Source organism: Zeus faber, assembly GCF_960531495.2.
Source record: "Zeus faber genome assembly, chromosome: 11".
Lineage (NCBI taxonomy): Eukaryota > Metazoa > Chordata > Actinopteri > Zeiformes > Zeidae > Zeus > Zeus faber.
The window spans coordinates 25,471,745-25,486,967 of NC_137205.1; the positions used below are offsets into that span (position 1 = coordinate 25,471,745).

At 43.1% G+C, this 15,223-nt stretch overlaps 2 protein-coding genes across 3 annotated transcripts in view; both read right to left on the reverse strand.

Moving 5' to 3' along the window:
- Window positions 1–324: 324 nt before the first annotated feature.
- On the reverse strand, window positions 325–1,467 carry LOC307237456 (hemoglobin subunit beta-2-like). Its single transcript, XM_080010169.1, has 3 exons — window positions 1,345–1,467; window positions 1,019–1,241; window positions 325–554 (listed from the first exon to the last, which is right to left on the reverse strand). Exons 1-3 carry the CDS (start codon window positions 1,434–1,436, stop codon window positions 426–428), a joined length of 444 nt encoding a protein of 147 aa, XP_079866295.1. The 5' UTR covers window positions 1,437–1,467; the 3' UTR covers window positions 325–425.
- A 4,194-nt stretch (window positions 1,468–5,661) lies between these two features.
- kank2 (KN motif and ankyrin repeat domains 2) overlaps window positions 5,662–15,223 on the reverse strand; it is a 22,283-nt gene continuing 12,721 nt past the window's right edge. For both annotated transcript variants that reach the window (XM_080009366.1, XM_080009365.1), the window contains exons 3-12: window positions 14,079–15,223; window positions 13,757–13,966; window positions 13,565–13,670; window positions 12,432–13,013; window positions 12,232–12,319; window positions 11,501–11,720; window positions 11,187–11,329; window positions 9,614–9,814; window positions 8,617–8,715; window positions 5,662–8,242 (exon numbers count right to left, since the gene is read on the reverse strand). The exon at window positions 14,079–15,223 is cut by the window's right edge and continues 241 nt beyond it. In XM_080009366.1, the coding sequence (XP_079865492.1) occupies window positions 8,186–8,242; window positions 8,617–8,715; window positions 9,614–9,814; window positions 11,187–11,329; window positions 11,501–11,720; window positions 12,232–12,319; window positions 12,432–13,013; window positions 13,565–13,670; window positions 13,757–13,966; window positions 14,079–15,223 (2,851 nt within the window). In that variant the 3' untranslated portion in view covers window positions 5,662–8,185. The remainder of the gene's footprint in view (window positions 8,243–8,616; window positions 8,716–9,613; window positions 9,815–11,186; window positions 11,330–11,500; window positions 11,721–12,231; window positions 12,320–12,431; window positions 13,014–13,564; window positions 13,671–13,756; window positions 13,967–14,078) is intronic.

The following is a 15,223-nucleotide window of genomic DNA, read 5'->3' on the forward strand; positions in this document are numbered from 1 at the left end:
CCCCCCTGCCAGTCTCACTGACATTGGGACAAAACATTAAACTAAAATTATGTACTGTATGTGCGTTGTATGTGCTATTTTTTTAACATTAGATATAACCAATATTTTTTAACACATTTTTTTCATTATTTTTTAAATTTTCGGATTGCCCCCTGCAGTGCCCCTAGGGGTACGAGTACACAGACCGACTGAAACACTGACCTACAGTAGATCCAGATCATTACTGATCAATCAATCAATCAATCAATCAATCGATCCCCATACTCTGCATCCTCCATGCAACATTCACACCACGACAAACAACGAGGCACAAGTTTTGATGGCATTTATGAATTTTTTTATTTAATTGTCAAAAAGGATGCAGTGACAATTTTGTTGAGAAATCCCTCACTCCACCATCCCCTTGCGCCGGTGCGTGCGGCAGCTTAGTGGTACTGCCTGCCCAGGGAGGACACCACCACGGCCAGGAACTTCTGGAAGGTGGCCTGCACGTCGGCGGTGAAGTCGGTTCCCATTTGGGAGGCCAGCACGATGGTCAGGCAGTCGGAGAAAAGCTGGAGAAAAACAACGGAGACATTTCATCATTATTCCCGTGACAATTGTGATTATTTCTTTCTTTTTTTTTTACATGTATTCTTTTTTTTTATCAAGACATGTGAAAGACGTGTGGCATTATAGGAAAACATGAAATATTGTGGGGAAATTTTGTATTATTACCAAGTGAAAATGAATATGTAATATTATTCGAGCTGGGTCAGGATTCTCAGCTTAATTGTGAGATTAACGTCACAATTATATAATATTATGGTGATGTTAATATGAATAATCAATTAATTACAATGATTAATATTGTCAATGTTCATAACGACAGCTCAGTACTGTAAACACAGGTCACATTTCAGATTTTAATCTCAGAATGATTAGATGAACCCCTGAGCTCTTCCGATCCGATGCGGAGCTCAGTGTCCACATCGGATCGGGTGGCCACATCGGATCGGGTGGCGGGCGGCGCTCTTACCCTGAAGTTGTCGGGGTCCACGTGGAGCTTCTCGGAGTGCAGCACGCTCAGCTCGGCGTAGGTGTTCTTGATGTCGTCCATGTTCTTGTAGGCCCTGTCCAGGCCGTGGAGGATGGTGCGTCCGTGGGCGGCGACCATGGGGTTGGCCATGATGGCCTCGGCATTGTAGAGGTTTCCGAAGTTACCGAAGTACCTCTGTGTCCACGGGTACACGACCAGGCATCTGGACACGAGAAACAGCGGGTTAGAACACGGGGCAAAATGATCCTGGCACTCTACAGTTCTCTTGAATTTCTCTTTTTTTGTTGTTGTTTTTTTGTGCCTACCTTGCCAGAGACTTGGCTCCCACGAAGTCGTAGTCGATCCTGGAGAAGATGTCCTGGATGGTAGCGCGCTCGACGTCTGTCCACTCAACCATGTTTGCACTTGGAGTAGTTCTGATTCAGAAGAATGTCTGATGTCCACCCGGACCCCACGCAAGGTTTATATAGCAGGCTGATGGCGCAGGCCCCTCCTCCTCCCGCCGACCCTCCCCAAAAACAAAAAAAAAACAAAAAAAAAACAAAAAAAAAAACTGCTGTCGTCGGAGGGGAGAGGACTCTGAGTGGAGCCTATTGGAGAGTTGAAGAACACAGAGTTTAATTCCATTTGCTTTGCTGGATAAACACATTATTGGAGCTGTTGTCAGACCAGATGTCAGGAGACACACAGCAGTTTTTGGGCTCTCAATATATGTGTACTTCTATGAATACAATTGGGCAAACATTTAGGATTTAAACATAGTAATGATGAAACACCAATAACGTTTTAATCACCAAAACATATTTTGATTAAAGATCAATTTGATTAAAAATGAAGATAATTCGATTGCAATAGCACTAGGTGCCCACATCCTCACCAATTATTATTATTATTATTATTATTATTATTATTATTATTATTATTATTATTAATGATAATAATAATAAGAAGTTTATATAATTATATTGATGCTAGGTTATTGCTCTGATTAATCAAATGTTGAAGGTACAATTATTAATAATACCGAAATATTTGATACATACCCGAATTATTTATAATTATTAATATTATATTTTATTAATATGAATTACTACTAATACACTACTACAGAAATAATGGGATGTGATCAATTAAAATAAAATACATGTGGATTGTAAGCGGTGAACAGTCGTTTTCTCTCAATTGCGGCCTCTCAAACAACTTTTTAAAAGTCATTATAATGTAACAACAACAAAAATTGTCATAATAATCATAATAATATATCATTATTATGATTATTATGATTGTTATTGTATTGTAATTGTAATAATAACAATACAGTATTATTATATGTATTATAATAATAACACACTATATAATAATAATAATAATAATAATAATAATAATAATAATAATAATAATAATAATAATAATAATACATTATATTATTATTATTATTATATCAAAGTAAATACATAAATAAATAAACGCAAATAATATATACATTTATCTTGGACCTGGGAAAGGCTGTGTAGACTTTGTAGTCCAGCCTGTCGAAACAATGTGTATTGATCATATCTCATAGATTGATTTACCATGGACACTATCACTCCTGTGCATGAGCTGCTGCAAAGTGCGACAACGTTCCTCAAATAGCATTTAGTATGTGCGTCCATTTCTGTAACATGACTTAACATAGAACATGTCAATATAAACAATCAGGTCATGAATTATATTTCAGCTGTTGTATTATTGGTTTCATGTGTATTATATTTAGAAATGTATAATAGATATAATAATAACTAATAATAGTAATAATGTAATAATGTAATAATAGGTATACTTGTGTTGAGCTCTCCAACACTGGCAATCTCTCCTTACAGATGTATAAATGTGGTCCAGTGTGCCCCATATTTATGCTCTATTAAGTAAATTTTAGTGTTTTACTGAAATGTCTTGAGGTTGTTTGCAGTAATTTAACAACTGTTCAAAATGCCATAGAAACATTTGAATTTGTTCGTCTCCATTATTTAGCTGTACCAATGGCATTTCACATCCATGTTAAAAGGTGAGGCTTCACTTAAGCCCCCAGTTTTTCTGGTTGACACTTGAGCTGTTCAAATAATAAAGACAAAGATCAAGAATTAGGTATTAATTGGACCAGTGGTTCTCCACGTGTGGTCCAAGGACCCCCATGGCTCCTTTGAGAGGTTCCAGGTGGGTCCCCGCTAGCAGCCTTAGAGAAAGTACGATAAATATGTTTGACAACATTTTGATCCTACTTTCACTATTATCGCCTGGGTACAGATAGGTATGGAGGTTTAGTACTAAATCATATCGAACAATAAAAATCTTCTCAGGTTAGGGTCCCAGAGACTAAATCTTATCAGATGGGGTTCGTGGCCGCAATGCGTATCAAACTGAGGGTCCTTGATGTGAAAAAAGTTGAGAATCACAACAGCACTAAAATGGAAGGGGTAAGAGGACGGTGCCTGGTGGGACACCCAGTCACCAAAGCAGGAGAACAGACTCTCCTCTCTCTTTCTCAACATCCTGGAGAATCAGAAGGAATCCACCAACAGGAGGTCATGGTAGTGATACTGAAGAAGGACTGAGGTAAATGACAAATGCAATGGTCTCTCCGTTCTCCTGCAGACTTCAGCAGAACCATCATCAACTCCCTCGGGAGCAACCACAGGCAAAAGACTAGGAAATCAGTGGAGCATGTCCTCCGCAAACATCAAGATAGGAGCAAGGGAATTCACATCTAAGAAAAGACAATATGAAATGATAACCCATAGCAAGTGAGTATCCTTTAATACAAATGGACAACTCTATTCAGAGGACCAAGTTAAGTTTATTTCTATAGCCCTCAATCCCAATAAAGCCATATTATACATATAACATAGAAATCAATGTCATCACCTATAGTCCTCACTTCAAAGAAAAACTCCCAGAAAAAACACTTTGGGTAAGAAAAATGGACGAATCATTGAGGAGTCACAAAGCAAGGAATATACTTTATAATATAAAATAATACAATATATGTTTAACTATGTTTTATCAGACAGAATGGGAATCTATGCATGGTACCTGCACCCATGTCCATAGAACAGCAGCAGCCTCCATCAAATACCATCACGATATATCAGACATATTTATTAATTGAACTTATTTATTAGGGCAGGTTAAATGACTGTATTATATCCACATTACATAAGTTTGATTGATTTGGTTTTCAGAAGTGTAGAGAACGAAAGCACCCCTTACTTCCTACTTTTTGAGAAAGGTAAATAAAATTAGTCAGTAGACAAGTTAAGGGCTGTTTTATGCTGTTTTGTGGTTATCTGTTGGGCCTCCCTCTATTCTATGTGTTAACATGGACATAATAATACACCATAGGTTCAAATGGTCATGGTAAACATGAACTAAATGTTGCTCCTCTGGTCCTCAACACTGTTTAGTGTAGATGGCTGACTAATCCCAAAGTTAAACCCAACTTTTAAGCAGGCTCAATTGTAGAAAAATATGGGAAAATAAATGTTATATGTTGGACAGGCCTGAGTTTTATGAGTCTACATGGCAACTTTATTGTAAACACTGAGAAAAGCCTTTGGATCAACTTAACAAAAATATCTTCAATTTGAAAAGCCAATACATGTATTTTTAGTTTTTCTCAATTAAAAATAAAATAAATGATAGGTTGAACAAATTCAAATGATTTGTTTATGTTGATCCAATGACTTAAATCGAATGATTTATTTGGTTAGCTGCCAATAACTTGAATTCTGTAATGTTGTTGATATGCTTTTTATCATCCCTTTGCCATAGGCTCATTAAGATTGATATGGACAGAAGGTGTGTTATCTATTAAAACACCCCAGAACACTTCTTACATTTTACTGGTGTATTGTCCAAAAATTGACCAAAGCCTACATCTATTAAGGATACACAATAAAAGGATATATTTTAAAAAGGCAAATAATACCAGGGCCCATAGCGGAATACTCTGGATGTGTGACAGGACAGAGTTGTTTAAACTTATCTGAAGAGCCTAATGGTGCAACTTGACAATTCTTTATCTCAATTCTCAGAAAAGCTCCACCCATGGAGCACAAGCTGCTGTTCAGATTGCAGAGAACTAGTGAATACTGCTCAGAAATCCATATGTATATTTATACATATATCGGCTATAGGTTAGCCAAGGTCAGAAATGGCATATTCTTAATTATGTACTTTGGGCAAAGACAATTTTATCTTCTTACTTTTAGAACTTCCTTTGATGATACTTTGCATATTGCAACAGGTGAGATATGAGATTCATTCTCATTTTCAATTTGTTTATTTGACCTCAATGTTTGATGATAGCAATTCCTCAGATTTTACATACTATTTAAAAATGTATTTGATAAAATTATAAATTGTGCGAATATTAAACAATTTCATATGTAGAAAAACATGCAAATATAAAGTATATCCAGCCATAACCGCACTGCATGAGGCTAAAATGACGTTACAGCGCTCCCTGGTGGCCATGCCGTGAACTTGCGCCCAAACACAGACATCCATACGCCCACACGCGTACACCCACATAACAAATTTTATTATACGCACACGCACAAAATGTGGAAAACAAAGTCTGGCAATTATTTATTGTTTCTTCCAAATGCACGGGGAAACATCGGAAACCTAGGACTTTGCATAAAGCTTATTGTAATAACACATAAACCAAAAGACCTGTGCAGTTATGTAAAGTAGCTGTGAACAGACAATATAAAATCATATAAACGTATAAAAACACAGGGACAGTTAAATAAGAAAAAATATATAGAAAGTTTATAAAAAATTCAATTACTCAAATAAATGGAATAAAAAGAGTGTATTTTTGTTGCCGAAAGAAATAGAAATTCTGTCATCAATACAACATCTTAAAATTGACTTTGATCCTATGCGTCGCCACTAAAATAACAACATATATTATTTTGATATTCCTATCTTACACACTCCAGTCACCTTCTACCCTCCTTCTACTGTCCCATCTACGCCACAAAAGGCCAAGTCTGACTTGCACACAGAGGTGGGTAGAGTACTCAAAGATTATACTCAAGTTAAAGTACTGTTATTTCATATTTTCACTTACTCACTTTGAGTCCAAACTGTCGAAATACCTTTAAAATCAGTGGAATTGCATCGCAGGGGAACACGGTTTATTCAAGCACGTAGTTTCAAACTATTTGTTAAAAAAAAGAAAGAGGGGTCAAAGGGATTTAAACGCTGCCGTTGGTCCATTTAAAAAGTGGCGAGAAGAGACTGAACAAAATGGAAGTGACTAAAAAGTACATTAGTTCATAAAAAATATATGCACAAGAGAAAGTAAAAAAAAAAGGGGTCTACTATAAATTTCCTCACAAAAGTACATTTTCTTCAGCAGATTACTTAAAGACATGTAAATACATGTAACCGAGAACATATAACTCAGTACAAGTAACTCAGTACATGTAACTATGTACATGTAACTAAGAACATGTAACTAAATACAAGTTAATAAGTACATGTAACTAAGTAAATGTAACTAAGAACATATAAGTGCATGTAACCAAGTACAAGTTACTAAGTAGATGTAAATGAGTACATGTAACTGAGTACATGTATCTACATACAAGTTATTAAGTACATGTAACAAATGTTATGTAACTAAGAACATGTAAGTACATGTAACCAAGTACAAGTTACTAAGTACATGTAACTGAGTACAGTACATGTAACTAGTTACTACCCACCTCTGACTGGGCAGGCACAATGCCAATCCTGCCAAAATACAATCATCTGTAGAAGTACAGAGACCGTACATAGTACCACAACTTCCAATAAACCTTGATAGTCAACAGTTAATACACTCATATGGCGATCACAACATACAGTGTCATATTTGAAGGATATTTCTTTGGGCTCGTTTGAAGGAAAAGGTGAAATAAAGTAATCAACAGTTCAAAAGGGAGTTTTTGCAGTAGAAACAGAAGAAGGTACAGTAATTGTCTCCTCTGGTTCAAAAAACAAAACAAAAAACAAAACAGAAGAAAAAAGTGTGATATCAACACGGTGCCCCAAGAGAAAGAAAAACAACCCAAAAAGAATAACCACTTTAAATCCTGGCGCGGAATTAAAAATAGACTATCAAAAATATTCTACAGTAAACAAATCTTGTGTATAAATCTTGATATAGTCGTCTTTGAGGTGAAGGTGCATCAAGCTGCTCTTTGACGCAGTTGATCAAGGACACTTTTCTTTCGAGAGAGAGAGAGAGTGAGGCAGAGCGAGCGAGGGAGAGCGAGCAAGAGCGAGAGAGAGAGAGAGAGAGAGAGAGAGAGAGAGAGAGAGAGAGAGCGAGAGAGCAAGAGAGCACGCTGGCTTGTTTTATTCCGTGAATGATCGAAATGGGGACACGTGAGAAATCTTTTTTTTTTTACGGAGTCACAAAAACGTGTGATGTTACATAAAAATATATATGTTGCTTTAGAGAGACAAGCTTTGTTTCGTACACGAAAAAAACAAACAAGCAAGACAAAAAAAACCCCAAAGAGGTTTACAAAGACGATGAACTGTAAAATGTGATTTTCCTGAACAAAATTGAATTGGAAGGGCCACTTTGAGACAAGACGAGCGTAAAAATCGGATTATTGCAAGACTGGTGTGATGTCTATGGAGCCGTTCCAGACGTTAAATTCAGCTTTTTTTTTTTTTTTTTTTTTTTTACTTTTTTTTACCCATCAAGGATTTAGGATTTAATCCATTAAGGTAACAAGATGAAACACACACGCTGCGTTCAAACGAACGGCGGTTAAGGACGGCGCCGAGTCACGGCATTATCTGTACGTGCACATTATACTGAATGGAAGGTAAAGAGGTACAACACGCGCACGCACACACACACACACACACACACACACACACACACACACACACACACACACACACACACACACACACACACACACACACACACACACACACACACACACACACACACACACACACACACACACACAAACACACACACACACACACACAGAGTTTGTACAGTAACTGACGGATGCACAGGTGGAAAGGAAGTGGGTGAGATATGTAGAGTTGGTTGGCGCTGGTGTGGTCCACAGAGGCAGGGCGTCATTACTTTGTTTCACCAGCAGGGGGGGACAATCCCAACAGGGGCGACTTTGGTAAAACCTAAGGGAGGGAAAAAAATAATTATAATTTAAAAAAAAAAAAGGTCCTCACATTGTTAGGGAGATGCCTGCAGAGACAGGAGCACAGCGGAGCAGCAGCCGGAAACACAACATACCTATTTTGCTTTTCTTTCGTTTTTTTTTTTTTTTTTTAAAGAGTGATCAAGAATAGAATAAAAAATAGAATTAGCCTTTTGGGACCAGGAAACCATCCAAGAGGAACCGGTTTCAGAGCTAACTGACGGTGGAAGAAAAAAAGGCCTAAGTTCCTAAGTACCTGGAACTAAATTCCTTGGAATGGTTCCTGTGTGTGTGTGTGTGTGTGTGTGTGTGTGTGTGTGTGTGTGTGTGTGCGTGCGGGCGTGTTCTACTCACAGGGGAGGGAGGCTTAGCAAAGTTGAGATGTGCATAGAGAAGAACGGCGATGTCGTTCTGGGTGGCCTCCAGGGCGATGGACAGAGCCGTGCTGCCGTCCTGGGGGAGGGGGGAGTGGGTTCAACAAACACTCGGAGGCCCTTGTATGCGGACATTTTTTGAAAAGTTTATTATTATTATTTTTTATTATTATTATTTTTTTTTTATTAAGTATTTTCTCTGCGTTTTTGGCCCCTACCGTCCATACGAAAAAGGCGTTTTTAGGGTCACTGGAAACGACGCTCTTGCAAAAATGCCTTCCAGGGAGGAGGATTTATTTTCCAAAAGTCTTGTCTTGTTGCGAAAACGCTGACGTCAGGACCTCAACTCACCTCAGGAACCTACGAGCTACCATGTGTCTATTACCACCCTAAATGTTTATTTACTATTTACTATATACACTAACTATACCATATACTCTATTACCATATACTCTATTACACCATACTCTACACTACACACATATATATATATATATATATATATATATATATATATATATATATATATACACTCCATATACTATATATATGCCATATACTTACTATATACAATATACTATACTATATATTTATTTTTTTCAGGGTATTTATTTATCCCCGACCTCGTGTGTCTCCATTAAAAGTCTCTCCGTACAGTATTGTGTATGAATGTCATGAAGAAGCTCAACACGTCATGTTCCTAATTTTCCTCTGTAGTGTTTGACGACATTATCGCCCCCTTCTCGCCCGGCGTGCTTAGGCGGCCGCTTTAAATCGTGTTTGCCTTCTCGCATGGATGGAGGGGTTTCCTAAAACGCAGTGGGTATGCAAAAAAATAACCTGAAATTTTCAGAAATATCCATATACGCGCGGACGAGGCCAGAGGAAGAGGAGGAGCGATGGGCGGGGTCATGCGGGGGAAAAAAAACCCACTTAATAATAATAATAATAATTTAAAAAAAAAAAGAGTTTCTCACGTTATCGGTGAGCGTGGCGTCGCAGCCCGCGACGGACAGCAGCTGGCGCACGATGTCCACGTGGCCATGCTCGCAGGCGCACATCAGCGCCGTGGAGCCGTCGTCGTCCCGGACGTTGACCTGAGCACCGCAGGAGAGCAGCGCGCGCACCATGTCGCCACGCCCGTGGCTCACCGCCAGCATCAGAGCCGTCTGGCCCGCCTGCGCGCACGCACACACACACACACACACACACACACACACACACACACACACACACACACACACACACACACACACACACACACACACACACACACTTTAAGGACTTTCAAGTACTTTTTTTAAGCACTGTTATTTCATTTTCATACTTCACGCACAGCAAATATAATGAGTTTTCAATGTAATCTTTGTTCATTAAAATATTATAGAATCATTGTCTAATATTGATGTTAGTATATCTATTATATCAATTATAAGTAGCAGGGATAGTTCCAAGATAAGTAGCAGGGATAGTTCCTAGGTAGGAAGTAAGGTTACCTCCTAGGGAGGTGTAAAGGATAGTTTCTAGGTAGCTAGCAAGGACGCTCTGAGGTAGGGAGCAAGAATAGGTCCTAGGTAGGAAGTTAAGAGAGCCTCCCTAGGTAGTAAATAAGGACACTTCCTATGTACTGGAGGTAGGTTAAGGTAAGTTTCATTTAGGAGGATTTAAATGTATATTAATACAACGCAGATAATAAATTCTATATAATATAATTATAGAACCCTGAATCGCGATTGTGACGGGGCCCTTTGCGGCCGCCTGCACAAGCTCCTCGTGTCGATTACGCACATTTTAGTATTTTAAGAGCTTAAAGAGCTTATTGTGCATGATCACCGGGTGTCATGACATTTCACAGCATATATGTATGACCGTATGTATATCTATGTGACAAATAAACCTCTTGAATATCTTTTATATCTATTATTAATCTCATTGTCATCTACTATTATAAGTGTTTATTTCCAACCGTGCTGGATAGAATTTAGACATCTCTGGCATCATCTATGTCATGAAAGCCATTCTGGTGCTAAATGTTTTATTACCATTGAAATAACAGAACCAGTGGGAATATCACAGGTTTTCAATGATTTTTTTTTTTCATGTCAATGCTCAGTTGAAGGGACTCGACTAATAAGAGAGACAATGGACAGCGGACATTGTTGGATTTTATCATCACTGTTAGTCTAAGGGTTCATTAGATTAGGATTCATTCTGTGAGCCTTCCACTTAATTCAAAGGAGTGTATTAAACTGTGCTGCTTATTATATTATATTTCTTAAATTAATAGCTCTTTTAGCTGTGCCTCCGTTTTTATTTTCCCCATTTGACTGCCTTCCGGCTCTGGATCAAAAACGTTCCTCATTATACAGCGCAAATATAGTTTGGTTCCAGTAAGCATTCTTCTTATTTTAATCTTTTATTCAGCAGCCTTTGCAATGACTCGCCCCCATGACAGCTGTATTCATGCGGTCCCAGGTCAAAGCTGGTATTGTGCCGTCGCGCTGCGCGTGTAAAGCTGCGGTGAGGCTCCCCGGCCAGCAGGGGGCATACCTGGCTGGCCTTGGCGTTGACGTCCCCGGTGCGCAGCAGCTGCAGGACGGTGTGAAGGTCGCCGTCTGAGTGGAAAGCAGCCAGCGCTGTCAGCATGATGGCGGTGTAGCCCGCCTTGTTCTGTTTGTCAGCGTTGCACAGGCCTGCGGGGAAGACAGGGACGTTGATCCCGGCACCGAGTCATCACGGCGACGGCAGTGACGCACCCGAGCCGAGTGGATTTCTAACAAAGCGCGCGCACGCACACACCCGGAATGGCGCTTAACCGTTAGATCAATCAATCATTCATTCATTGATTCACACGGGAGTCCCACCGGTGTCCAGCAGCAGTTTGACCACGGGGAAGTTGGAGTGGGAGACAGTGTAGTGCAGCGCCGTGTTCCCGTTGCCGTCGGCCATGTTGATGACAAACTCCAGCAGCTGAGGGGAGACGGAGGAGAAGGCGTCCATGTAGGCTCTGACGACGGCCGTGTCCGACGCCTTGTGGCAGGAGACGCGCAGCCACTCCTGCAGCACGGTGGTGTAGGCCGTCCTCTGCGGGGCGGGGGGGGGGAACAAGGGACAACGCTGCAGGCTTCACAGACGTAAATAATAACTTTCACACTAACTCTCGCACTTTTATTCATACCAGGGGTTTGGGTCGTGGGCCGGATTGATCAAAATGCGACTTTGTGCAGTGGTTGGAGGTCTGTGATCAGCACAGCCAACTCAGGTGCTCGCTTGGGCTGATTAAGTTTGAATCACATGAAATTATACCTATGTATTTATTTATTTATCTATGTATCTATTTAATTATTTATTAAATTAAATTAATTTAATTTAATCAAATTCTTTCTTTTTCCCCAAATCATCCCACGGGCCGAATCGGGCGAGTATCTTGGACACCCCTGATTTATGTCACGTAGAATTTTCAGAATTCAACAACACTGTAACGTTAGAGCGCTCCATACATAAGCGCCGATCCTACACGCAGCGGTTTTCCACATTTTGGGATTCGGAAGCGGCTCACTAGCGATTCCGCGCGGCTTTAAGCGGCGAGACGTACCGCTCCTTGCTGGGTGAAGGCGTTGGGTTCCCCCAGCGCCGTCTGCAGGACATGAAGAGCTGCCATCAGACCTTCACTGAGTTCCAGTCTGGGATGGAAACACGCAGAATACAACCTCAGTGAGAATGACAGCGAACATGAGACAACGCTGTTCATATCTTTTATCATCTTTTCACATCCGCACCGGTCGCTCCGTTTACCTGATTTGCTGTTTGACTGGTTCGTTTGGAACGCTTTTATCCGCTGAGGTCGAGGAGAACGACTGGACGCACGGCTGCTGGGAGCTCTGTTTTGAGTCCGGGTCCGCCCCGAGCTCGGGGACACGCCCGCCGGTGTCCGGTCGGACGGTGAACGGCTTGCCGACGTCGGCCGCCGAGCCCGGGGCCCCGCGCGACGGTGCGGAGCTCCGCTTCTCAAATTCCGTGCTCGGTGTTTCGGAGGCGCCCTCCGTGTTGTCGCCCGAGCTGCCGGTGCCCGCGGCGGACGGGACTGAGGGGGCGGCGGGCGGCGGGACCCAGCCGTGCACCGCGGTGTCCGGGGCTGCACCTACGGACTGGCCGGCGTGCGCTTGAGCGGCAGCAACGGGGGCTGGTAGTCCGCCGGCAGTCTGAGGTTTGAGGTTGGGCTCCGCCGTCTGGGAATTCTCGTCCAGGCTGGACGCCTGCTGCCGGTGCTGGACGCCGGGCTCTGGGAGCTTTTCCCTGGCTTCGTGGTACTCGCTGGAGTCGCTCTCCTCGGAGCTCTCGCTGCTGCTGTCGTCGTCCGAGGACGTCGACTCGTACCTGCACCACAAAGGGGGGGTCGGTCAGTGGTGCAGTGCTGTGGTGCTGATTGATAGCGCGCGATATGGAGAGACGTGCGCCGGGTGACGTAAATTGACATATTGCGATGGAGACGTGACGGCATCTTAGCAACGTCAGGGTGACGGCGTAAAGCTAATTTTTGGCGATAATATATTGAGAGATGATCATTTAGATCCAAGCTCTGCAGAGGCCAGATGCGCTGCCCTTACTCCACCCTATTACATCTGGCAACATCCTGACGGTATAATGTGTATACAGCTGAATGTTCTGAATATCAATGTGTGGTGTTGTTACTGTACTTTTTTCAAGCCACAGATGTTTTCTGTTGATGCTTTCCAGTTGTAAGAAATAATTTTCCCTTTGACAACAGACGTAACAAGTAAACAACTCATTAGACTGTTCTGGCAAATTTCTGAGCGTTAACACATCCTTTTTTTTTATATTATGGTTCGTGGTATCGCAGCTGACCAAATTCAAACAAACTAAAAACATTGTGAGAAACAGAGTATCGATCGTTGACCATTGCGTACCCTCCATTGACTCCAATAAACTGCAGGTTTTTCTTAGTGGAGGGGGATCCAGGCTCTCCCTCTGCTTTGCGCTTTATGATCGACCTCAGACAAGACTGGGGAGAAGCTGAGGACGGAGGGCGATGATCAAAACTTGAGAACGCGTCATTTATTTTCCATTTGGAGTTCAGACGAAAAAGGTGTCTGGGTTACCTGGCTTCGGGAAAGCTTGAGAGTGAACGACTTCTGCCGCCGTGTGCTGTTTTCTCTCTCCGTCCCTCAGATGCAGCGACGCCAGCTGATTGCCAGATGTTCCCATGGCGACGGCGGGATTAGCAACAGGAACCGAGGTAGACACCTCGCTCCTCAGGACGTCCCGTACCTGCTTGGAGCTGACCGCGATCGGCAGCTCGACAGGAGCGTCTGTGAGACCGGAGAAAATAAAGACGGAGAGAACTGTTGGTTAAGCACATATTTGATTAAGGAACGCGAGAAACAAACAAACAAACTGATATGAGCCTCTGGCTGCACATGCCTTCTGAAGCGGCCTCCTCAGCAGGACCTCTGTGGTGGGACTCGTGGACAATATTAGCGGGTTGAAGACAGGGGGGGCTGCAGCTTTCAGCCTTGAGCAGCGTTCCAACTTCCACCACAGTGGGTTGCTCCAGAGTGTACACCTGGATTCCAACAGTCCTCTGATCCCGGGCCTGGGGCTGCTGGGTGAAACTCACCAACATCTGTAGGCTGCGGTCGTGTGGCTCCTGCCAGCCCACGCTGGTGGCCATCACCGGGTGTTCAGCCTGCGGGCCCTTGGCCCGGCTCTCCCTCTTGGCTCCGTCCACCTGCTGCTGCTGTGCAGATTGAAGCTCTTCCAACGTGCTTTTCAGCTGGCCCTCCAGCCGACCTACCTGGCACCTGAGAGCCTCCGTCTCTGGGAGCAGCCCCAGATCCTGCTCCCGAACCCAGACTCCGACGTGGAGGCTTCTCCTCTGCTCCTCTGGTCCAACTCCGACTGTGCGTACTTCCCTCTTTGAGTTTGGTCTTGCGCCACCTACGATCACAGTGTCTTCAATTTCACAACCCGAGTCTTGCTTGGAGCCATCGGGGGTTGTGGGTGAAAGAGGCCCCGCAGGCTTGTCGGTGCTCTTGGTCCCCGTGGTCGCCTCCTCTTCCGGGATGTCAATGTAGAGCTCGCCTCTGGTGCGCCCCCTGCTGAACCCCAGTGTGTGACCCAGGAACTTCTGGCTCTTTAGCTGCACGCTGAGCTGCCGCTTCTCCTCCTGCAGCACGGAGATCTTGACCTGGAGGACCGGGATGGTCTTCACCTGCTCCTCCAGCTCCCTGATCTTCCTCAGGGCGACCGCCATCTGCTCCCTGACGTGCTGCAGGTGGGCCGGAGTGGGAGACACCGGGGTAGACAGGCCAGAACTCATGGGGGTGTAGGATCCTTGGGCCCGGTTGAAGCTGTGTGCACTGCTGATGGAGGTGTTGGACCCCGCCACGCTGCTGTGCATGCTGCCCAGGTTGGAGAACCGACGGCCCTCCTTCTCCTCCTCCAGCTTCCTCCGCGCGTCCAGCAGGGTCTTCTCCACGCGGGCGGTGCTGAAGTTGGGCCGCTGGGTGGTGTGGTACCCGGGGGCGCAGTAAGAATAGGAGGAGTGGCGGCTGTCCATGCTGGTG